The 25267-nt window shown below is 38.1% G+C and overlaps 1 protein-coding gene across 2 annotated transcripts in view; it reads right to left on the bottom strand.

Moving 5' to 3' along the window:
• TAFA2 (TAFA chemokine like family member 2) overlaps positions 1–25267 on the bottom strand; it is a 436739-nt gene that overhangs the window by 14116 nt on the left and 397356 nt on the right. For both annotated transcript variants that reach the window (XM_077913629.1, XM_077913628.1), the window contains exons 3-4: positions 24235–24387; positions 22997–23121 (exon numbers count right to left, since the gene is read on the bottom strand). In XM_077913629.1, the coding sequence (XP_077769755.1) occupies positions 22997–23121; positions 24235–24387 (278 nt within the window). The remainder of the gene's footprint in view (positions 1–22996; positions 23122–24234; positions 24388–25267) is intronic.

Raw genomic sequence — 25267 nt, forward strand, 5'->3', positions numbered from 1 at the left:
GGGGAAGAGTGGGGGGGATCCCTGGGTGGCTCAGCAGTTTGGCGCCTGCCTTCAGCCCAGGGCCTGATCCTGGAGTCCTGGGATCAAGTCCCGCGTCAGGCTCCCGGCATGGAATCTGCTTCTCCTTCTGCCTGTGTCTCTGCCTCTCTCTCTCCCAATGTCTATCATGAATGAATAAATAAAATCTTTAAAAAAGCGGGGAGAGGGAAGAGTGGGGTTTGGGGGTAGTTAGCATAGACAGGGAAGATCTGCTCAGTAATGAGACTTCAGTAAAAGCCTATAGCAGCAGCGAGAGTCCGTCAAGGTAATGGCTGGGGGAAGAGCATTTTAGACAGTGGGAACATGTGCCAATGACCTGAGGCGAGAAAGGAGGGGTAGTGTGGTGGCAGTGGAGCACACAAGGAGAGAATAGTAGATGAGGTTGCAGAGATTATTCATTCATCAATTTCTTTGTTCAATAAATGTTGCTGCTTCCATGTTACCTACTGAGGATGGGGCAAAGCAGATATGGTCCTTGTTCTCATGTGGGCATACAAATGGGAACTAGAAACACACATAGTGCACACCTTCCTCCTTCCAAAAGGCTTATTCCTGGAAGTCAGAACTGGATAGAGCCTAAATGAATATTAGGGACCTCAATAACTTTTTTTTTTTTTTAAAGCTCTGGAAGCCACTGTTCTTTCTTTTCAGGCAATGAGATTTGCAAAGTTTTACAAAAGAAGAGCATAGGGAGCCAGTCTGTGTGTGTACAGGAAGCAAAGGTTTTTTTCCAGCAAATGTTTTCAGATGGCTGTTGGCAAAAAAATTCCTCAATGCAGGACTTAAATTCACCTATAACCTAACTAGGTTGAGACATCCCCTAGTAAAGAAAATCTTGTAAAAGAAGGCCACTCTTCCCTCCACTGTAACATTTAGCTTTTCTGTTGAAGGGATGTCTTCTCCCCAAACTATTCAGCTGTTCTTGGGATAAAAAAGTTCAGGAAAAATGTGAGGTCAGTCATGAGAAAAATACCATATCTTGGTATCATATTTAGATTGAGTCTTATTTCCAAACTTACTTGCCTCTAATGCTCAAAATGTAAGTTCATTGTTACTTACACTTAGGGTTACTCTATTTTTCAGTTTGAGTCCCGGTCCTGATTCACACTTGACTTCCTGTTGGGTCTATCTTGGAAATACGTGCTATGGACAATAAATTGTATCTTCATCCATATAGGGTAATTATCCCTACTGTAGAAATTTGATTTTTGGTAAACAACTGCTGAATGTTGAAATCTTAATGCTATGAGTGATTCTCTAACACAAGAACGTCAGCCACTGTGATTGGCAAAAAATTAAACCTATCTTGAAGCATAAAACATTTCTGAAATCCATTAAATCACATCAAGTTGCTAATAAATTTTTAAGGCTGGCATTGAGAAAGGGTTCCTAGATATAGCCCTGTACTAACTTCTTCAACTTTTCCATCATAAAAATGAGACATTGAGGTTGTAATGTTAAAGACTGACTATAATATTATCAGTTCCTATTGTAATCCAAGGTCATGAACTCAAAATCAAATTAAAGTCATGGCACACACTATTACCTTTGAGATAGAAGATTCATTATAACCAAGAGGTCAAAATAGACTTCTTACAAAATCTAGATCCATTTTAAAATACTAATACTCCCTTAAGTATAGAGTTCATTCACTGGATATTTTTTGTTATTTCTATTACATAATGAAGAATTATAATGGCATTTTCCTAATTTTGCCTAAAATTGAAAAATGATCATTGTGAATTTCAATTTCCCCTAAATTTTTTTCTCTTTACCAGGAATAATTAAAAGTTGGCTAAGAGGTAGTGTACCCTACATATATTTAACATTCACCTACTGATGATGATTAACAAAATAATGAATTAAAGATTTTCAGAGAAATCAGAGGCAGTAACTAATAAGTAACAGTTAAAAGCATGGGTTAAGACTATCATCGAGCCATAGGCTTCTTCTGACTTGGGTACTAACTAAGTGTATGGCCCTGTTATTTCACTACAAAAAACCTGTTTCCTTTCCTATACATGGAGATGGTCCCTATCTCATCACACTACACTGAAGGTTAAATGAAATAATGCCTGTAATGAGAATACAATAAATGCTAACTCTTAAACACCTACAACAGTACATTAAAATAAATATTTTCAAAGGCAGAAGTTTATATACTAAGAATATTTTTACTATTCCATTGTTATTATAAAATATTAACTCTAATTATATGAGGCATTAAGTATGGATCATTTGTGGCTTTCTGATACTAAGGTTGTCCCTTCCAAAGCTATACATTTCTTGTGCAAAGTCTGTTTTATTTTCAAAGGTCATACTAGAGTCAGGATAAGTTATAAAGAAGGCAGGGCATATTATGCACATAAGGTCTAACACAATTTTTGTCTTTCCTAAGAGCAAAAGCTTATATATATAACACATTTTGTTTGAAATGTACTGAGGTTAAAAAAAATCACTTAGGTTTTATTTGTTATTCCATAAATAGGAATTATTAGCCTCTGCTAATTGCTGAATATCTATAAACACTTTCAGCATCAGTTTCTACTTGGTGTTTTTGTGATTTAGTAAGAACATTAATGCTGTATTAGTAATGGCAAAATGGGCAAGAGTAGCTCAGCATTCAATAAAACAATCCTTTACTGCTTGTACCAACTACTCCAAGTTAACCTCATCTTAAATTGCCATAGGCAAACAAGTACAAAAAACTTAAAATGAAAAAAAAAAACCAAAAACCCATAAACCTAGCATATAAACCCTGGCACAACACTTCCCTCTCTCAAGTGAATAAAACCTTTTAACCATTAAAGGAAACTTCCTTTGGAGATTATCTTTGAATTGTGCCAATGGATGTAGACTACCAGTTGAGTAAATAACAATAATTGCAATGTTCAGGGGAAAAAAAATTGCCTACTCACTTCAAAGCTCTGATAAGTCCTCAAAAGTCCTATTTTCTGGTGGCTGTAAAGGAGAAACCGTTTCTGCAGGAGCAGAAATGGAGGTGATAAAGGAAGTCTTGAGCTATCTCTATATTAGTACTTATTTAATAAGACTGACCACTTGGAATAATAATGTTCCTGTTTGAGTTCGGAAAAAGCTGGCCCATTTTATGAGCCTATTGACAACTTTCTTGATTAATGTACTTTACTTACCAAGTATATACAGCCCTTACCCATGAATAGGAAATATTTTATATTTCCATACAAATATTAACTCATTTAATCAATAGAGGGGACCTATGTGGTGGACATGCTATTATCTCAGTCCCACAGATGTGCAAACTGAGGAGTATGGATCTAACTTGCCCGAGGCCACCAGCTAATCAGTGGCAGAGCTGAGATGTGAACCCAAGTAATCTGACTCTAGAGATTGGTTTCTTAATCCTTACACCATCCTTGAAGATATTCTTAAGAGAACACAGCAGCCATTTCTCATTGAGGCAAATAGGACCCATTGTAAGAATAGACCAACAGCTCCTGGCAGTGCATCCACTGTGAGTGATTAAGGCAAAGCTAATACAACTGCTGGAAACATTCTGGAGTCTTAGAGCAATTTTTTTTTCATATAAAAGTCTTCATAAACACAGATTATTACTGCCTTCCCAAGGAACAACACTTTCTTGCATATTTATTAGACTACATCACCAGGCATACCAGCTCTAGACTATGTTTCCAATGACTAGTTTCTTAGCTTTTTATATGTGGTAGGACTAATGAATGAGGTTATTTTCTTCGGTGTAATAATGGTTTCTGTTGTTGCTGTTCTTAGAAAAAATGTGTATGTTAGGCATGGATGATTTAGAATGATAACTTTTCAAATTACTTGTCTTGAATATATTCCCAAAAGACTTCCCTTTCTTTCCTAACTGATCTTCAGTTATTTCATAATAATAACTTCAGTATATTCCATAATAAGAGGTATGTAACCTGAGGAGGTAGGTCAGAAAAAATACATTAAATTTCCACTGTAGATGGGACAAGACAATATACATAAGAAGTGGCATCTCCATTCAGCACAAAAATTGTGACTATATCTGTCTTTGGATATCTAGTTTCTAATATAATGACTGGCATTGAAGAGATGTTCGATAAAGCTTAGCAAATTCAGATTCAGGTATGATTTTGTTCTATCTCCATTGACAGGTACAACACACAGAGTTCAAAAAACCTCCAAATCTCAAAGACAACCTACAGAATGGGAGAAGATATTTACAAATGACATATCAGATAAAGGGCTAGTTTCCAAGATCTATAAAGAACTTCTTAAACTCAACACCAAAGAAACAAACAATCCAATCATGAAATGGGCAAAAGACATGAAGAGAAATCTCACAGAGGAAGACATAGACATGGCCAACATGCATATGAGAAAATGCTCTGCATCACTTGCCATCAGGGAAATACAAATCAAAACCACAATGAGATACCACCTCACACCAGTGAGAATGGGGAAAATTAACAAGGCAGGAAACCACAAATGTTGGAGAGGATGCAGAGAAAAGGGAACCCTCATACACTGTTGGTGGGAATGTGAACTGGTGCAGCCACTCTGGAAAACTGTATGGAGGTTCCTCAAACAGTTAAAAATATACCTGCCCTACGACCCAGCAATTGCACTGTTGGGGATTTACCCCAAAGATACAGATGCAATGAAATGCCGGGACACCTGCACCCCGATGTTTATAGCAGCAATGGCCACGATAGCCAAACTGTGGAAGGAGCCTCGGTGTCCAACGAAAGATGAATGGATAAAGAAGATGTGGTTTATGTATACAATGGAATATTACTCAGCTATTAGAAATGACAAATACCCACCATTTGCTTCAACGTGGATGGAACTGGAGGGTATTATGCTGAGTGAAGTAAGTCAGTCGGAGAAGGACAAACATTATATGTTCTCATTCATTTGGGGAATATAAATAATAGTGAAAGGGAATATAAGGGAAAGGAGAAGAAATGTGTGGGAAATATCAGAAAGGGAGACAGAACGTAAAGACTGCTAACTCTGGGAAACGAAATAGGGGTGGTAGAAGGGGAGGAGGGCGGGGGGTGGGAGTGAATGGGTGACGGGCACTGGGTGTTATTCTGTATGTTAGTAAATTGAACACCAATAAAAAATAAATTAAAAAAAAATAAAGAGTAAACCTTTATATTTTATTTAAAGGACAGTTCTCATTAGGAGACTTCTTTTTTTTTTCTTTTTCTTTTTCTTTCTTTTTTTTTTTTTTTCTTGGCAAAAGACATATGCTCCCTTGGGCAAAATTTGAAGCCTCCATGATTTCCCTACCGTTTGTTCTCTGGATTAAAGGGAAAAGTGGACAGAGGTAATATGAAAAAATTCTGTGCTCCAACAGTGTCATTATTTATACATACCAGCAGTGCAACTCCTGTGATCTTCCTGTAGGAAGTGTGCTTATCGTGATATTTCTTGGTGTTCACCAAAGTGACATGTATACCGTGTTCTCAATGCTTGATAAGTGACTAACGTGAGTGAGAATGCTCAATGTTATATTATTAATATGAACAAATCTTGTTATAATTATTAAAAAAAAAAAACCTCCAAATTTATACACAGATTTCCAAACTTGCAGGCATTTAAAAAAAAATCCCCTAGCCATATAAAAAGATTCTGCTTCTTTTTAAAAAAATCTTAATTTTTATTGATATAGTTGACATAACACATTAGTTTCAGGTGCACAACGTGATTTAATATTTGTGTACACTGCAAAATAATTACAAGGATCACCATGTAATTCAAAATGTTTTTGGATGATAGAAGGGGAGGAGGGCGGGGGTTGGGAGTGAATGGGTGACGGGCACTGGGTGTTATTCTGTATGTTAGTAAATTGAACACCAATAAAAAATAAATTTAAAAAAATGTTTTTGGAGGGGATGATAACTTTTAAGATTTAGTCTCTTAGCAGTTTTTAAATAGGTAATACTGTATTGTAAACTATAGTCACCATGCTGTACTTAACGTCCCAGTGACTTAATTATGCTATAACTGGAAGGGTGTGCATTTTGACACCCTACACCCGTTTGGTCCACCTCCAACACAATCTGTTCTCTAGAAGCTTGGTGCTCTGGGGTTATTTTTGTTTTGATTTCTTTTGTTTATATTCCACATATAAGAGATATCATATAGTATTTGTCTTTCTACACCTGACTTATTTAACATAATGCCCTCTAGGTCCATCCATGTTGCTGCAGATGGCAAGAATTCCTTCTTTTTTCTGGCTGGAAATATTCCACTATATATATATATATACACACACACACATATATATACACACATATACATATATATGTAACAGATTTTCTCTTTTTTTAAGTTTTTATTTTAATTCAAATTAACATAGTGTTACATTAGTTTCAGAGGTACAATATACTGAATCAGTCAGCAATTCTATATATCAACTGGTGCTCATTACAACATGTGCACTCCTTAATCCCCATCACATATTTCACCCATCCCCCAACTTACCTCCCCTCTGGTAACCATCAATTTGTTCTCTAAATATAATTAAGAGTCTGTTTCTTGGTTTGTCTCTCTCTCTTGTTCCCCCCCCCCCTTTGCTCATTTGTTTTGTATCTTAAATTCCACATGATCTAATATATTGTTGAGAACTTTGGTGTCCGTGCTCATGAGGGATATTGGCCTATAGTTCTCTTTTAGTGCCATCTTGTTTTGGTATCAGGTAAATGCTGGTCTCATAGAACGAATTTGGAAGTTTTCTTTCCTTTTCTATGTTTTGGGAACAGAATAGATATTAACTCTTCTTTACATGTTTGCTGGAATTCACCCATGAAGCCAATCTGCCAGGAAAAAAAAACAAGCTGGCACCTAAGAGGTAGAATAAGTCATAGGGAGAGTATGAAGATGGTGCTGGCCAGTTTTCATCCCCAGAAAGTATTCCAGTGGACTTTTAAATGTGTATGTTAAATGAGAGGCCTGCCCCTCAGGCCAACACTTTAATTTCACTTAAAGTCTGAGCATGATCTGCTGCCTCTGAGCAGGGCCCTGGGGCAGATGAGTCCAAGTACACAAGCCCTTTAAGAGATATTTCCCAATTTATCACAGCTTTGTAGGTCTTATGAACAATAGTTCCATTGCTTTTCAAAGCTCGATCTTCTGGCAGTTTGTCTCTTAAAAGACAAACTTAAAAGTTTGAATCTTAAAAATTATTGTGTCCAATATGAGGTTCCAACCCTTTGCTCCTCAGGGAAAAGCTCCAAGGCTTTGAGTACTCTCCCAATCATGGGCTGCTGGACCAGGGCTGGCGTTTATAATGAGATTGTGTCCCTGTCTCTCCTACCCATTTTATGTGTAGGGGTTGCTCAGCCAGCCTTAAAGTTTTGTTTAAAAAAACTGTTCCAAAAAATAATAATAATAAAATAAAAAAATAAAAAAACAAAAAAACTGTTCCCTAAAAAAATAAGACAAACGGAGAGGGAAACAAACCATAAGAGACTCTCAACTATAGGAAACAAACTGAGGGCTGTTGGAGGGGAGGTGGATGGGGTGATAGAATAACTGGGTGATGGGCATTAAGGAGGGCACTTGAAGTAATGAACACTGGGTTTTGTATGCAACTGATAAATCACTAAATTCTACCTCTGAAACTAATAATACAGGATATGTTAATTAAATTGAACTTAAATAAAAAATTTTACAAAAGAAACTGTACCATATATAGCTATAGACTTGGTGTGTCCATGGAAGGATCTTTCTATGTTGCCATCTTGATCCAGAACCCCTAAAGAAAGAGTTCATTTTTGAACCCACTGCAGTTGGGTATATCCATAGTCGTTTTGACCAAGAATTGTGGCCATATTTGTTGTTTCAGGGCTGCTTATATAATTGCTAGTGCATACCCCTCCAGAATTATCTTTCCTTCTATCATGATAACCAACAACATACCAGACCATGTCTGCACATCACTCTTAGTTATAGAAAGAGGTCAACCCAGAATGGACACTTTGAGGTCACCTATGATGAGGATATATCCTGAGTAGGATATAAATCCTTGTTGTTTTAAATTACTGATATTTGAAGCTTTGTTTTTTTCCTTTTTAGCCTCGTCTAATACAGAGACCATCCCATCAGATCATGAGCGGGAAAGTCTCCTGGGAAGACTATGTCTTACTCATATATGTATCCCAGGGTTTAGTATAGACCCTGAGACATAGCAGATATTCAGTATTATTATTTTTTAAAGATTTTATTTATTTATTCATGAGAGACACAGAGAGGCAGAGACACAGGCAGAGGAAGAAGCAGGCTCCCTGTAGGGAGCCCGATGCGAGACTCAATCCCGGGTCTCCAGGATCATGCCCTGGGCTGAAAGCAGGCGCTAAGCTGCAGAGCCACCTGGGCTGCCCTCAATATTATTTTAATAACTGAAAAAAATATCTTTAATCCTTATCAAGACAGCATCAAAATGAGGGCCAATACCTAAAATTTTAGGGAACGGTTTTCTATAATCCATAGAAATTGAGTCTAATGCTTATCTTAGAAACCTGATCAAGAGGAGTTATTATATGAGTACCTAAAACAGAGTCAATGACTTGCAATTATAAATTTTGTATAGACCATCCATTAAGCAAATACAACGATTGACAATTGAAAGTCGTAGAGAAAAGGTTACTTAAGTGATTTCACTGCATTTTGAGTCTCCAGAGATTCTCATTTACTTTAATATTGGTGCAATGGTTATAACTCTGCATGCCTAGGTCTTGTTCAAGATGTCTTTATGTCTGATGAAGATCAGATACATAAGACTTTTTGCCTTGTTTTCGTCTTAGTATAAAAGTTCCTCCCTGTGGATGTACCGTACAGCAGATGGATCTTGATGAATGGTATTGTTTCCCCTGTGAAAGCTGCCAATTCCTCACATAATACCTTGTAAAAACTACTACCATCATTTTATCTGGCTTCTAACTACAGAGATGTCTTCACTTTTATTAGTGGATCTAGTTCTTTAGCCCTTGTAATTGTACATGGATGATTATACATGTGCATGGTATTAAACAACCACAGTAATTCTTCTAAGAATATCAACTATGCAGTCATAGCATTTGAAGAACAAATGATAGTCATGTCAGTATTAGTCAGAACTTCCTGAGAAAATATTCCAGAAGATATATTTACATTGTAATGGTTACATGGCACCTAGAATTGTTACACTTCTTATGAAACAATATATTTAATTGGAAATAGTATAAACTTTGGAATTAGATTTATGTTTGACCTTTGTCAGTTACTAATTATGTAGCTTTAAGAGAGTTAATTTCTTGGGGCCTCTTTTTCTGATCTGTACTAAGGAATAATAAGACTTACAATGCCAGTGGGTAATTATTAGAAATATTTTGTTTAGATGATATATAGCATAGTACCTGGCACAAGTTGTCACTCATCAAAAGACTTATTATCAATGTGATTGCTGTCTTATACCTTCTATCCTTTTTTAAATACTGTTGCAAATAAAATACCCAAGTGTGTTAGGACATAGGAGGTCCGCCTTTTGTTCTATTCAGGTCTTTGATTGGATGAGGTCCACTCACATTATGGAGGAAAATCTGCTCTACTCAAAGTTTACCAATTTAAACGCAAATGACACCAAAAAAACACCCTCACAGAAATATCTAGAATAACGTTTAGTCAAATATCTGGGCATTATGGCCAAGACAAATTGATATAGAAGATTAACCATCATACCAATGAATTCCTTCCCCTTGACTTTGACTTTCTGAACATACAATCCCCATACTTTACCACCTTGTGAATAAACAAGATTATTTGATGATTAAACAACAGCTATAATACTTGTTGAACTGCTCTCTAGTGGAACTTGAATGAGACTCTCCAAGGATGACCTTTCCTCTTATAAAACCTATTAAGAGGTAGCAGACATCTGCATTTTGAACAGGGATTAGTCTATTTTCATGATTGGTTTACACAGCTCCTATTTTTACTAGAGAAAAAAAGAGAAAAGAAGGTAAATGCTCTGGAGAATCTGGTATTCCCATTTCAAAGCAAACGGTATGTGAAATCATCAGCAAGACTCAACAAGATTGCCATATATCTCATAAGCACTGGACGGCATCACTAGGACCCTATCCTCATTTTAGCAGAACTCACCCAGGAGCACTTTGGAAGTGCACAGCATTCTCTGTTAGCATTCACCATGAGACAAAGTTGGTATACATTTGCGAGGATGAGGCTGAAAGAACCACAGTAAAGAAGAAATCAAAGAATGAGATTAGGTTTATAAGGCCTGTGGGACCTTGACAACATCATAGCACAGCAACCATGAGTGGCTACGCTGGAGGAAAATGGTGAATTAAAAATGACCTGATCCTTCCTGACAGTGTCTTCATCTTTCTATAAACTCAGTAAATTCAGAAAGGCTGAACCCTTAGTGAGAGGTTACTGGTACTATCAAAAATAATTCTACCCTAGATTTTTTTTTTTTAGTCCACTGATAACACTTTCATGTTAAGAAACCTTTGGTACCATAGAGCAACATGATACAGTTTCACTGAATAGGGTCTCCTACTTAACTACTACGTAGGTGAAATGTCAATTTGCCAAATTTAACATTAACAGCTTTTATCCTAATCCTGTTCCTAAGGAATTCCCTTACAGCTCCTAGAAGAAATCTTCAAAGTTAAAATGTGGAGGCAGATAGTTCACATCTATGTTATATATATATATATGCAAGGGTGCTCCCAACAAGTTGATTTCATTCGTGAAATTTAATCTCAAACAGTGGTTGACTGTCTGCCAGACATTTGCCTTCAGTAATCTCACGAATCGATCATATGTTGTAATTGAAGTTGGAGGTTGAGATTTCTAATCATGATACCTGTTTAAATTTTTCTGTCTGTCAGCCAAAGTGTCTGTGGAGAATATTCAATTTTATTTCTTTCAAGATAGCATAAAAGCATCTCAGTATATGAATCCTAGAAACAATCTGACCACATCAACTCTCCCCACAATTATTCCAACAGCCCTTTCAAGAATAGGTTATTTTAAAGTTGCAAAGTACAGATTGTATTCAATTATCTTCAAACATCCTTTGAAAATGAATTTACACTGTCTGGTATTACTAAGTCTGTCTCTCACTCCTATTCTCTTCGCAGTCCTGTTAAAAGAAAACCAGGTACTATGAGGTGAAGGTAAAAAATGTTTGTCACCAGAAGAGAATAAGCAATAAAGGTAAAGTAGTCAACAGTAAACAGAACCTCAGCAGAATAGCCCTTTATTGACTTTGGGCTAATCCTACCATAAATCATGGAAAGCCAACATTGCTACTTAATATAGAAGCAAAACCCAGTAACACAAAACCACAAGAGCTGAGGGTACTTTCAACAGCTAAATAACTCTGATCTTGAAAAAGTTCAGTATTAAATATTATGAGAAACGGAATTCCCTAGTTTACTATGAATAATAAAAATTCTTGTTTCTTTGTTCTAATTTGGTAATTTTAGTTTTATATCTTTTCAAATGAATGATTTCTAATATAAATGATTTTTGAAAGTGTTCTATAAGCTTAAAGCAGTATTAAATGTGTACAATTAGGTTCCAATATTCTTATTTGAAGGTCACAATTTTAAGGTATTTTTTCATTTAATTAGTTATTACTATGGCCCCCCACACAAAATTCTTCTTTACCTCTCTTCTAGCTCATATTTTGTCACTGGTAGAAAACTTTAAAATCACTTAATTGTCTAATCCAAAAAGCTTTGTTTTCTTATGATGGTATACCATCAACTATGAGTCAGTTGTGCCTTGAACATCATGAACATCATATTTTGATCGTGCTTAGTCACTATATATTAAGGAGACAAACTGAGTAAATTGGCGTTGAGTGGCATCAAAATCTGCTCTCTTTGAGTTTTAGGAGGACTATGGACCATGCAATACTAAACTGCCAACATACTCCTATGACACTCATACAAATCTTTGCTCTGCCAATTTTTTTAAAAGATTTTATTTATTCATGAGAGACAGAGAGAGAGAGAGAGAGAGACAGGCAGAGGGCTCCATGCAGGGAGCCCGATGTGGGACTCGATCTCAGATCCCAGGATCATGCTCAACCACTGAGCCACCCAGGGGCCCTGTTCTACCAATTCTGTACATGACAGTGATTTTGTCTATGAGCTCCTGGACAGCAAAGGGCTACGATTTTTTAAAATTTGCCTCGCCCAAGCCTCCCACAGTATCAAGCACATGGCTACATCTTGGACATTCAATTTATCTTTACAGAGTGAATAAACAAATAAATAGACTAGTTACCCTTAAATGGAGTTTAATTCTCCTATTCTTGTTTTAAGATTTATTTACTTATTTGAGAGAGAGAGAGAGAGAGAGAGAGAGAGAGAACAAGATGGCAGAGGGGGAGAGAATCTGAAGCAGACTCCCTGCTGAGCATGGAGCCCACATGGCTTGATCTCACTGACCCTAACCAAGTACTCTTGGAAGCTTAAAGGACTGCACCAATCAGGTGCCCCTATTCTTATTTTAAAAATGTTTCCTTTTTTAAAAAAAGATTTTATTTATTTATTCATGAGAGACACAGAGAGAGAGAGATACACAGAGACACAGGCAGAGGGAGAAGCAGGCTCCATGCAGGGAGCTTGACGTGGACTCGATTCTGGGTCTCCAGGATCACGCCCTGGACTGAAGGCAGCACTAAACTGCTGAGCCACCCAGGGATCCCTAAAAATGTTTCTTATAGTGCATTCTACTTTAAAGATTTTATGTATTCATGAGGGACACAGAGAGAGAGGCAGAGACATAGGCAGAGAGAGAAGCAGGCAGGGAGCCCGATGTGGGACTCGATCCATGGATCCAGGATCACGCCTTGAACCAAAGGCAGACCCTCAACTGCTAAGCCACTCAGGCATCCCTCTACAATATTTTCAATGTGTTACCAATGGCAACATCCAATGAGGAGGCAAGTTTTAAGATTATGAAAGTAAATCATATTCAACTACTGGATTGTGAACTTCTAATATTTCTTATAAATGTCATGTTTGGAAAGGAGTTTAAAGTCCACATTATCTGGTAGGTTCTGTGTGTTTGTTGTATCAGTTGACAGCCCTGGGTCCCTGGGAACTCTCTTTCTGAATTTTCTCAAACTCTAGGTTCTGCTGGTTTTCCAATTGCTCTGTCCACACTTCATGTCGTTAGCCAGCAGCTTCTTCTACATTACCTGCTAAAATGTCTTAGATCTTCTTCTCTTTCAACACATTCCTTCTGAGACAGCCTTCTTAATCATTTCCTCATCATCTAGAGGGTAACTATTCTCAAACTTCTGTCTTCATCTCTAGGGCTGTATATTAAACTGTCCATTCAATATCTCCAACTCAGTGTGTCCATATCAATTAATATCACCATATAGGTTAGGCCAAAAATAGAATCTTTCTGAGATTTTCCCTTTCACTAAATTCATATGTTTAACTAATACCAAACCCTATTGATTCTACTTCTTAGGTAATGACAGCCCATTATGTCACTTTCCTATCTTAGTTCAAGCCTGTTTTCTCATATACCTCTCAATTCCTTGCAGGTGACACATTGCAGACAATTATATTTTCTGAAGTATAAACCAGACCTTTCACCTCTCCTCCTTAAGGTTCTTCAGTGGTTTATTATTTCCTAGAGAATAACATCCAAGTTTTAGTATGGCATTTTAAAGGGCATCATGATAGAAACTCAGCCAGCCATGGTTCCCCTCACACATAGGGTTACCCCATGAACGGATTTCTCTTCCATGAGCAAAGACACCATCTTCTGTACCTCCATGCCTTTGCATAAGCTGTTGTCTGTTATGGTAAAGTGAACTAGCCAACTCTGAATTTCTGCACATCCTTTAACTCACAAATTGAAGACTTCTAGAAATGGGGAGTTTACTATTTCCCAAGGTAGCCCACTTAACACCACCTAGAGCTGACACCACAGGAGGTATTCCTTGTGGTCACACAGAACAAGTCAAATTTTTTTCTTCCATATGAAAGAAAGATGGTGATGATCTTCATATGAAAGAACGATGAAAGATCTTCAAATGAGTTAAAACATGTTACTCCTAGTGCTTCTATTCTGAGATAAATATCCACAAAGTCCTTTTATAAGCCTTCTTTTCCCACCAAAAGTTGACATTGACAGAGTGAAGCTTGACTCTGCCCTTTGTATTACGCACACCTCACAACCAAGAGACAGACTGCACAGCAGAGACCTAGGGTCCACTCTCATCATGGAGTTAGGAATTAGGCCCCAGCTTTGTTTCCCTATACAATTGCAGTGCCATTCATAAAGCATTTGGAATTCTGGGTTTGTGGGAAAATTCCTTTTTATTTTTCAGTGGTACTTTCATCCCATTGTCCAAAGTAAGAAAATGAAATTGGACCTGAACTCATTGATGAAGAGTAGCAGAAGGAGCCATGGGGAATGTATACAGGGGAGGCTATCTATAGTTTTTCCCAGGAACATCACCCACCACAGGAAAAGGAGAAGGCATAGACCCCCCACTAGGTAGGATACCTTGAATCTTCAATTATCCTCTCTACATCCTACGAGGTACTGTTCTTTTGTTAAGGCACTCCAGATGACCAAAAATAGAAGACAGTGTTGTCTCTCCCAAGAATAGTTACCTTTGAACAAATATCAAGCTCTGCAGTTTAAAAAATAATAATGAATCTCTGACAGAATTTTAATCCTCAGCCCTCAGATAAGAGAGAAGGATGTTGTTCTCACCACTTAATTCACAGGACATAAGCAAGAGCCTAAAGATGTACCTCATAGTTGCTAATGAAGTCCTATCATGCCCAAACTAGATCCTATTACAAAGTGTGAACATTGACAATCAATTATAAGATGATAATCATGATATTCAGAGTAATACCTACAAATAAACACCTGGCTCAAAACCTACAGAAACATTTAAATCCTTTTTTAAAAAGATTTTATTTATTCATGAGAGACACAGAGAGAGAGAGAGAGAGAGGCAGAGACACAGGCAGAGGGAGAAGCAGGCTCCATGCAGGGAGCCCGATGTGGGACTTGATCCCGGGTCTCCAGGATCACGCCCTGGGCCAAAGGTGGCGCTAAACTGCTGAGCCACCAGGGCTGCCCTAGAAACATTTAAATTTTAAAGGAACTTCATAGGAGTCATACGTTGCCCATTTTTCATTTTAATTGTAAAATTATAGGCCAGTTTTGGAAATAGAGCCCTGATAATATATTTTTTAAGTCTTTGCTTTGATTTCTAATAACTCTGTAAAGAAATACCAACGGAGACACTCCTGGCCCTATTAAATTATTAATTAAGTAAGCAGCTCTCAAACTTAAAATACCAGGTTTAAGTGTTACTTTTACTAATGCTACTACGTGGACACCTAACTTGTTCTACCTACCTATGGATTCATTATCTAATTGAGGGGCAAAAAAACCCTTCCATATATTAATCCATTTCTGTCCATATTTCTTTTTAAAAAGTTGATGTTATCATAGTAATTATATGGTGCCTAAAATATTTTCCAAACATTTGAGATTTTAAATCTTTTAAAGATTTATTTATTTATGAGAGAGAGGGAGAGAGAGAGAGAGAGGCAGAGACACAGGAGGAGGGAGAAGCAGGCTCCATGCCAGGAGCCCGACGTGGGACTTGATCCCGGGACTCCAGGATCACGCCCTGGGCCAAAGGCAGGTGCTAAACCCCTAAGCCACCCAGGGATCCCTGAGATTTTAAATCTTTTGTAATATCAACGTCACTCAATATTTGCATTTGTTGCTCTAGTAAAAACTTTTTACATACTCTTAATAAATACCAAGTTCAAGATGTTCTATTAGATTTACTTTTCCATAAATTAAAGGACCTAGACTTAGTGGATATTAATGCAATACATAAAATATACTCTTCCCACAGTTGTCTCCATCTCACCTACTGGCAACCTCATTATTCTACATGCTCAGGACAAAAATTTAGGTCAGTCGTGATACACCTCCTGCTACCCTTCCAATCCTAAATTCAACCAGTTGCCCTGTTCACTCCACTCCAGCCACCAGCATCACTGCTGTCCCTTGAATGTGATATTCCCACAACAGCTCCCAGAGCAGTCCTTTCTTCCCTTCCCTTTACCTGGAGAGCCTGTCCCCTTGGTAGCTATGTGCCTCATCCCTCATCTCCTGCAAGACTGAGTCAAACACGCAAGCTCCTTTGCTCAGCGCTCTCCATCTCCCTCCTGCTTTCCTTTCTTCCACAACACCTGTCACCATCTACCATACCGTCTGCTTCACCTACTTACTTTTTCTCTCCCCTTGTGTTATAGGTAGAATTCCAGAGATTTCTGTCCTCCTGTTATTGAAATAAACACTAATCTAAACACTGTTGTGAAGAGACTTTGCAAGGTCATTAAAGTTGCTCAACAGCTGACCTTAACATAGGACGGTCCTCTAGGTTATCTGGGTGGAGCCAATGTACGACCTGGCCCTTAGAAGCAGAAGGGTTAAGGCATGAAAGATTTGAGGTATGGGAAAGACTCCATGTGTGCCATGGCTGGTTTGAAAATGAGTGAGTGTGACCAGAAGAGCAGACGTTTCCACGGAGGTGAGAGAGGCTCCCTGATGGTAGCGACCAGAAGAACAGAAACCTCAGAAATGAGGCTTCTGACAGAAATGGAATTGTCAACATCCTGAATGAGCTTGGAGGCAGATTCTCCCCCACAGCCTTGCTGTGGAAAGATGACACACACCCCATGTCTTCAGCCTTGTGAAACCCAGACCCAAGAAACCACTGAGCCAAGCTGTGCCGGCCTTACCTACAGAGAATGACTGACTGTCATGGTAAATCTGGGAATTTGCGAAGGAAGCAAGAGAAAGCTCCTACATGCTGTTAGTATATCTGCTCTATGAGGGCAGGGATCCCCATCTGGGATTTTCTCCACATTGTGTTGCGGAACCTAGAATAGCACCTCATAACAACAGTTGATAAACACTTGTTGAATGAATGCCCACAGTATTGGCAGTCTTTCCTATGAAATCTAGATTTTATAAGATGATAACATTTTTTGATCCCAAAACCTTGAATAAAAAATATTTAAAATGTAAAAAGCGAATTGGTTTGAAAATTGTCTAATCAAGAGTTTGTATCTCTGCTAATTAGTGGAGGCAGCCAGCTACCACTCCCTAAGGTATTGGTGGTCAAAATGCATGTTGTAACATGTTGGCAGGTCATAAAATCAATTTATGAGGCTAAGATAGGTAAGAAGGAAGGAAATAAGACAAAAAACTTAGAACCTTAATTTTAGTGTGGGCTATAGGAGTGTGAGGAGTGTGTGTGTACACTGGATCATACTGGAAGATCTATTTCCTACTGTAGGTGCCGTCAAAATAATTGGAAAACAAGGGCCCTAAAGGTCACCATACTCTGTGCTGTGGACCAGGATGCAATTTAGGACCTGAGCAGAGGTGAGATGAAGACAAATGAACGGTGAATGTGTCTGTTAAGAAAGGGCTGATGAGGAAAGAACTACACTATTCCAAGTCTGTGATTAAATTTGCAAGGCAAGAGAGAGCACTGTGTTTGAAGAATTCACACAAATCGCACCATCTTAAGGTGAGGAAGTGAATCTTTTCCCCCTTGCTCTGTGTGTGTGTGTTACCTTGGGGCAGGAACAGTGCCCCTGGACAGTTTTCCGAGCACCCCCAGCCCCTCCCCACCAAAAAAACCAGAACAGTTACTGAGTCTTGGGTATAAAATCCAGCAGCATCTGGAAGAAGAGGACTTGAGGCTTTAATCAGCAAAGAAAAAAAAAAATCAGCAAAGCATCCTAAGATGCTGTTTCTTTTCTCCCTTACAGGGAACGGATTAAAACCCCAAGTACTTATCTATCTTCTGAGATTAGCCACTTATTAGTGTCACATAAATTTAGCTGGAAAGGAAGTCAGAAATGTCTTTGGCACGTGGAACCAAAAAATAAATCCTGGTTAGAGGAACTCGAAATTGAATCTAACTCAGTACCCTCATTTATTTTGCAGATGAGGAGGCTGAACTAAAGGCTTCTACTACCCCATTATTATAACAACGTTACTTTTATATTTATCCATGATTCCAATATTTATTGTCAGTGGACTGCATATGGATAACAAGAATAGTGCAACTGTACACTATCCATTCCCCCCCTCAACGGCATACTCCTGGTTGGCAGAGACCATACCATACATCTCATTAGTGTATACTCTCATTAGTGCCTGCTGTGGTTTGGGAAATTAAATAAGATAATACCTGCAATACACTTAGAATGCCTCATACTCTGGAAGGGCTAAGTAAATGCCTTCATCTATGCTTTTGTTGCTTTGACTGAAATAACAGCATTATTATTATTACAGGATGTTTATGCCTGGGAAATTCTTAATATCTGTTGATTTTCTTTGCGTTATACGCCAAAATAGATCATAATTGATGCACTTAAAATCCACATATATTTGAAGAGACATTAAAAAACTAGAGTTCTTATCTGCTTAAGGCACTTTAGTTAGTAAAGATGAAAGAATTCCAATTAGTTAAAAATTACTCAGAAAATATTTTAAGTATATGAAAAGTAAATAGGCCTGGGATTTGTGATTCAGAAAGAGATCTCTAATGAAAATACAAAATCTTGCACACGATGAAGGTCACCTTTCTTTAGCTAAGAATCACACTTTTTTTTTTTTTTTTTTTTAAGAATCACACTTAAGAGCTGCGCGACCGTTGACGTTTAGAGCCCGTACTCTTGGCCATGGGCTGTGAATTCTAAAATCAAAATGTGACTTCCTTTCGGAGATGTTCCACAGATGTTCCACACAGAGAAAGAATAGAAAACATTAAAAGAAACGAAACACAGTCTATTTTTTTTCTGAGGCTCCAACAATGTTATCAAAGATTTTTTTTTCTCAAATTTTACAAGCTCTCCAGCACCTTCCCCCCCCCCTGCTACTCCTGTATTATATAATTAGCGTATAATTATGTGCTCTTTCACACTGGAAAGACTATTCTTTTATTAATGACTCTTTGAAAAGTTCTTTATTATTTATCTTTGAAAGTGAGTTTGAAATCAAAAGGCTCTCATGGCTTTTCCTTCCTTTCTTTTTAATTTAGGAGTTCTTAAAAGTAATACAATAGATATACAATAGATAATTACAGAGGTCACAGGCAGTCGTAAGTTTCCACCTTTAAGGTAAGAAATAGGGTTCAGGAAACCAGTGATGCGTCCTCCTTTCTCTCCAGACTAAACATTTGGGGTAATGAAGAACATGTATGCAAAATATTGATGTTCCAACAAGGGTTGTCTATTCTTGGCCTTTTCTCCCTTGTTGGGACGTACAGAAAATGGGTCAGAAGCAGCAGCTACCTGAATATAGTACAAAGACAGAAAAGGGGGATATAATTCACATTTATAGTAGGGAGTACAATGTAAGCTCCAAATTAGTCTTAAATGAGAAATTCACCCAGCCCATGATCTGTAGTCAGTTCTGGAAAGTACCACCCCATCTCTGCTGAGGCTAAGCAAATCTCATTGCTGGTTTTGGCTGACTGCTCTTTTTTCCTAACATTCGGCTAACCAGAGCACTCCAGATTGAATATGGGCAATTAAAAGGAAGGGTGTACATTATTGCAAATTTTAATCATTTCTCGGGCTGTTCTGCTTGCAGTGATAATCCCACAAGACCAACATATCTTGTGTAAGAGACTCAAATGGCTTTTGGCTGCAAGCAGCTCTTGGGTTACTTTGTAACCTATGCATGCTTACCTTCTGGACTTTTCTCATTTGTGGCTGGGGCCTGCCAATCATGGCTTCAGGGCTGCGTGGCTCCCCACAGCCATAGCTAAGTCATTTAAGACCAGCAAATGAACAAGAAGGCCAATGAATCAAATAATGATCGGAATCCTTCTCAGTTACACGGCTGCTAGTTATCTACGGCAGGGACTACCTCTGTCCAACACTTGCACTGCGTGCAAAGTAATACTGTGCCAGAGCTATCTGAAAAAATTGTATCTCCTATACTTTTTGTACTATTTCCAGGGAAATAGCAGAACAGTAATAACCTGATGACTTGGAAACTTTTTTTTGAGGCTTCAGGGAAATTTACCCAAATTGTCTTGTAAGCCAAAAAACATTCAAAATTGCACATCATTTTGCCTAGCCATTCGGAATACCATGATAGCCCTTTAGCTGGAAATGTTTACATAGCTTCATGCTCACCAGAAATCGTTTTCTTGTGAAGAAAAACAAAAGATAATAATTTACTTTGATTGCTCTCAAAAATCCATCTTTCAGGATCAGTGTTTTACATATGATGATTTTTCCTTTTTATTTTTTTTGGGGGGGGGCGGAGTTGGTGCCCAAACCAGGGAATAAATATTTTGCCTTTTTAAATGAAAATCAGAGACTTAAGAGTTGGAAGGAATCTTAGAAGTGATTTAAGAAACATCTCCAGTTGGGACGCCTGGGTGGCTCAGTGGTTGAGCGTCTGCCTTCAGCTCAGGGTGTGATCGAGTCCCACTTGGGATCAAGTCCACTTGGGGCTTCCTGCATGGAGCCTGTTTCTCTCTCTGCCTCTCTCTCTCTTTCCATCTTTTATGAATAAATAAAATCTTAGAACAAACAAACAAACAAACACCTCCAGTTGCATGAGTCCTCTACAGTATCTTCAGTGGGGTTCTTCTTCAGGACAAGAGAGATGAAATAAAAATAGGAAGTACAACCCACTATATGTGGCCTAACACCTTATAACTAATAAAACACCCTGAAGGATCTAGATATAGTCTTCCTCACTCCCAAGTTCTCAGCCTCTCATACATCTTGTTTGATTACATGATGAAAACCGGTTAAATGTGAAGAATTACAGAGGCTGAACTTTGGACCGCTGAGAATATGGCACAGCAGGGACTGAAGCGGCACTTCTCAATTTACTATGGGAATTTAGGTCACATGGTCTTGACCTTTTCATTTCAATGATCCAGAAAGTTAATGATAATTTTAAAGGTCTACCTAATATGAATGGAAGGATAGGAAACTTTCCTCACTATTACTTAAGAATAAGTTAAATTATCTAGTTTAAACTACAGGTGAAGAGAGTAGGTTCTGGAATGGGAGGGCTTGGTTTGAACCCTGGCTTCCCTGTTCATTAGCTGTATGACCTTGGGAAGTCACTGAAGGTTTTGAAACTTTGGTTTACTCATCTGTAAAAAGGAGATAATATTATTATCTTCCTCACTGGGCTGTTAAGAGGATTAAATGAGCTCATTCACATGAAGTACTTTGTTCGGTTTATGGCATATGTTTTAAGTATCCAATAAATGTTAGCTTCCTCATGTCCACTGAAGTAATAAAAAAAAAAAAAAACAGCTTGGTCATAGAGTGCTACTTTTTTTTTTTTTTTTAATTTGTCTCAGGATCTCAAATCTTCAGTGAAGTTCCATGAGTACTATTTTGGACTAAGAACTAATAGTGTTAGGCAGGAAATATTTTCATGCTATGAATAACTTGTAAGGAAATTTTATATTGCCAGGATGTTTTTAACAAATCAATATGGTTTATATCATGTGCTAACTGACTGAATAATACAGTTATTCTAATTAACTGATCATGTACTCCCTAGATTTTAGAAAAGTATGTCAACATTTAGCCAACAAATAGAGTCATGAATAATTTGACAAATACAAAGTTATTATTTATGCTATTAGAAACTTAAGTTACTCCTGTTACTTACTTTTGTGTGTTACTTTAGTTCAGCCAATGAACTAAACATGTTATTCAACAGATTGAATTATTTGATGAGATTTAAAAATAATCCACTCGAATATGTCCAGATAAGGTCATTTTTAAAACTGCTATAATTAAACAAAATGGTAAATTAACCAGTCTCTAGTTTTATGTTACTTTTTATAAAGCATCAATTTATAATTCTGTTCTAGTCCCCAATTATCCAATTCTTTTAATTTATTTTTTTTAACATTTTAAAAATTTAAATTCAATTTAGATCACACCCAGCATAACAGCCAGTGCTCAACCCATCAGGTGCCCTCCTCAGTGCCCATCACCGAGTCACCGAATCCCCCCACCTACCTCCCTTTCTGCAACCCTTTGTTCGTTTCCCAGAGTTAGGAGTCTCATGGTTTGTCTCCCTCTCTAATTTTTCCCAATTATCCAATTCTAATCAATAGACTGCATTCCCCTCAAAGCAAATAGCAAAACAAGACAGAACTTTCACTTGCCGATTCTACAAAAAATTTAAATTCTTCTCGTCCAGAATATCCATGGAGCTAATTAGGAAATCAAAGAGTAAAGCTAACCATTTTCCACTTCTCTCCCATGCCCCTGAAGTCAATCACGGGATGCTGAAATATATCATTGTCTGAAGACTCTTCTTTTCATATTGACCCTGAGATTTACAAAGTCCTCTCAGCAACTCATTACAAAGTTAACCATTAGAAACCCATTTACTGACTCAGAAATCAGGGAGATTGAAATAATGACTTTCATAAAAATGAAAGACTCTTAGTTGGGAAATTGTATTGAGTCATATACAAAATAAATTCTCCCCCCCCACTAGGAATGTATTCAAGTTACCCTCCATGAGAAGAATAAGGGGTTGGGGTCAACTTCTCAGCATTTAACATACATCCTTGGGGTGGGGGGGTTCACATTACTGGCAGTATCTCATTAAGGAACGCACAACATTAATTTATTAAATAACAGGACAGCTGATGGCAATCCATAGAATATGCTCTTCTGAGTAAAAGTAAAATGTGCTGTGAAAAAAATGAATTAGGAAGAAAATGGGCAGTGGTGGGGAGAGTGTAGTATGGAGAACAGTACTCTTCATTCTCCAACCATCACTTCCTGATGTACATGCCCATGCTCTCTAAGTTCAGAGACCTCCTGTTTTCCCAAGCTGGCCGTCCACTTACCCTGGTTGTTTTCACTTTATTTCCAGAGGAACAGCTCCATCCTTTCCGGTCTGGGAGAACTTTACACTCCTCTCCCTCAAGACATGGCTGCATATGGCACCACCATTTCTGTTCCACTATTGAAGCTACAGGAGATTTAAAAAAAAAATCCTTTCAGTGTTTTTCTATTTGAGCTTGTTAATTCCCTGGGTGCACACTGGAAGAGGAACAAAGGGCACCGATTTTTCCCACCACTGGGTAGACTGGGTTTGGAAGCATGCTTCTCTTTTTTATCCAAAGGGGCTAAATCTTTCTAGATTTTCTGACTAAAAGGATTTTTATTTTATATTTTAGTATATTGTTGTAAGGACACCCAACACGAGCTCTAGCCTCTTAACAAATAGTATTGTTAATTAGAGGCACATGTGGAAGGATTTTTCATGTGAACATACAGGCTTCATGAAAACTAACAGATTGGAAAGAAACTTATATAGACATATGCATGCACTGATTTACCTAAACATATAAAAAATGAACCTATTACCAGTTTAAAGTCAATATTTTAGAATCAATGTAATGCTTCCCACAAGTAGGCTAAAATTAGGAGGATATTAGAGTTAATGTAATTTTTTTTTATTGTGGGCAGTAACCACCATCACAAGGAATGAACCATGCTAATACGAGTCCTTAAATTATTATTTATGGTAACAGTAATTGAATAGACCCATACAAAGATGTATGTCCTATTGTAATTAGGTGAACCCTCCAATAAAGTAATTAATATTTTGATGGATCTCCATAAAAATCAATATTTCATGTGAATTCACTATACAACTACAAATTCTCTCATTTGTAAGGTGCTTAATTTTTTTCATTCTTAAGAACCATCTGTGTGTTTAGGTAACCATACTATTTAATCCACTATTTTCATCTCTCCTTTCCCAATTAATTTACATACACATGCCCTCCCCTGGCAAATCAGTATTTCATGGTATCAAGGAAAGAAGCACATGGACTTGTTGGAACCTCATTGTAATGCCTATTGTTACAAAACTGCATGAGGTCTTAGACCTCCTTCCAAAGGACTTTGGAAGGAGGTTTCAGAATGCAGCCCCCCACCCCCGACTAATCTCTCATCAACCACAGGATTATGGCATGGTCCCTTAAGCATTGACCACAGTCAACAACATGATAGTGGAATTCCAATTCTAACCCATCCTCAGCTACATGACCACCATGAGCAATGGAAGAAGTCATACCATCCACACAAGATGGAGCAGCTCGTGTGGTGCCTGCCACCTGCCCCGGGAAGCAGGAGCACTTGACCGTCTGTGACCGCTCTTCTATCTTGTTCTTATTACAGCATCTGTGGAGTGCCACCACCTCGCAAGTGCCCGTTTTGACATGATGAGCTGCACAAACAAAAAGATGAGATGAGACAACATAGAGAAAGCTTTGGGTCCTCCCCACCTCTTTAATTAGAAGTACATTAAATATAGTGCTATAAGGGATCCACCATGCGTGAAACTAGAAATACAATGATGCTGACTCCATGATGCAGATTGGATTTCTTTTCTAAATGTGCAAGGACCATTTCTGTCAGTAAATGCTTGGTGAAGCAAGAACAATTAGTGACCGGATGAGAATGAGCTGTTAGAACAGTGTGAAATAGAGAAACAATATGTGGTGCCATCAAAACCATACTTATTTGCATATGACTTTTTTTGTCCAACATGTTAAAGAAAGGTGGCCCCCTTGACAAGGTGTCCAGCAATGGCGCCAAGAGCAGACCTAGTCTCCAAGAGGTGGGCTTGGGGAGGGCTAAGGTTCTGTTGTTCTTTTAGGGGTGACTACAAAGGCCAGACAGGGAACCCCTTTTCAGGAAACAAGGAGGCAACCCACAGCACTCCACCCATTCCCATTCCATTCCCTGGGAATAACTAATGGAGAATTCTTGAAAGTGCTGCCATTTTCCTGAAAGTCCCAGCCAGTTGCAGTCCCGAAAACCATTTCTTTCTGTTTGGCCTGAGGGAGCAACTGCCACCAATAGCAACAACTGGAGCCAGAGTGAGGATGGACTTCCATCTAGCCTGGGAGCCCCATGCAATAAACTGTGAGGCTCCCCCACCAAGCCTGTTAACCTGGCAGTAAGTTAAGTTTCCTGAATGGTTTAGGTGCTTGAGATTTGTGGCCCTCACTTATCACATTACAATAGGGTTCTACTTTGCCTTCTCTCTTTTTTTTTTTTTGGTAGCGTTTCATCTTCAAAGTATTAACCCTACTGTGAAATGA

The sequence above is a fragment of the Canis aureus genome, chromosome 11 (assembly GCF_053574225.1).
Source record: "Canis aureus isolate CA01 chromosome 11, VMU_Caureus_v.1.0, whole genome shotgun sequence".
In the NCBI taxonomy this organism is placed as follows: Eukaryota; Metazoa; Chordata; class Mammalia; order Carnivora; family Canidae; genus Canis; species Canis aureus.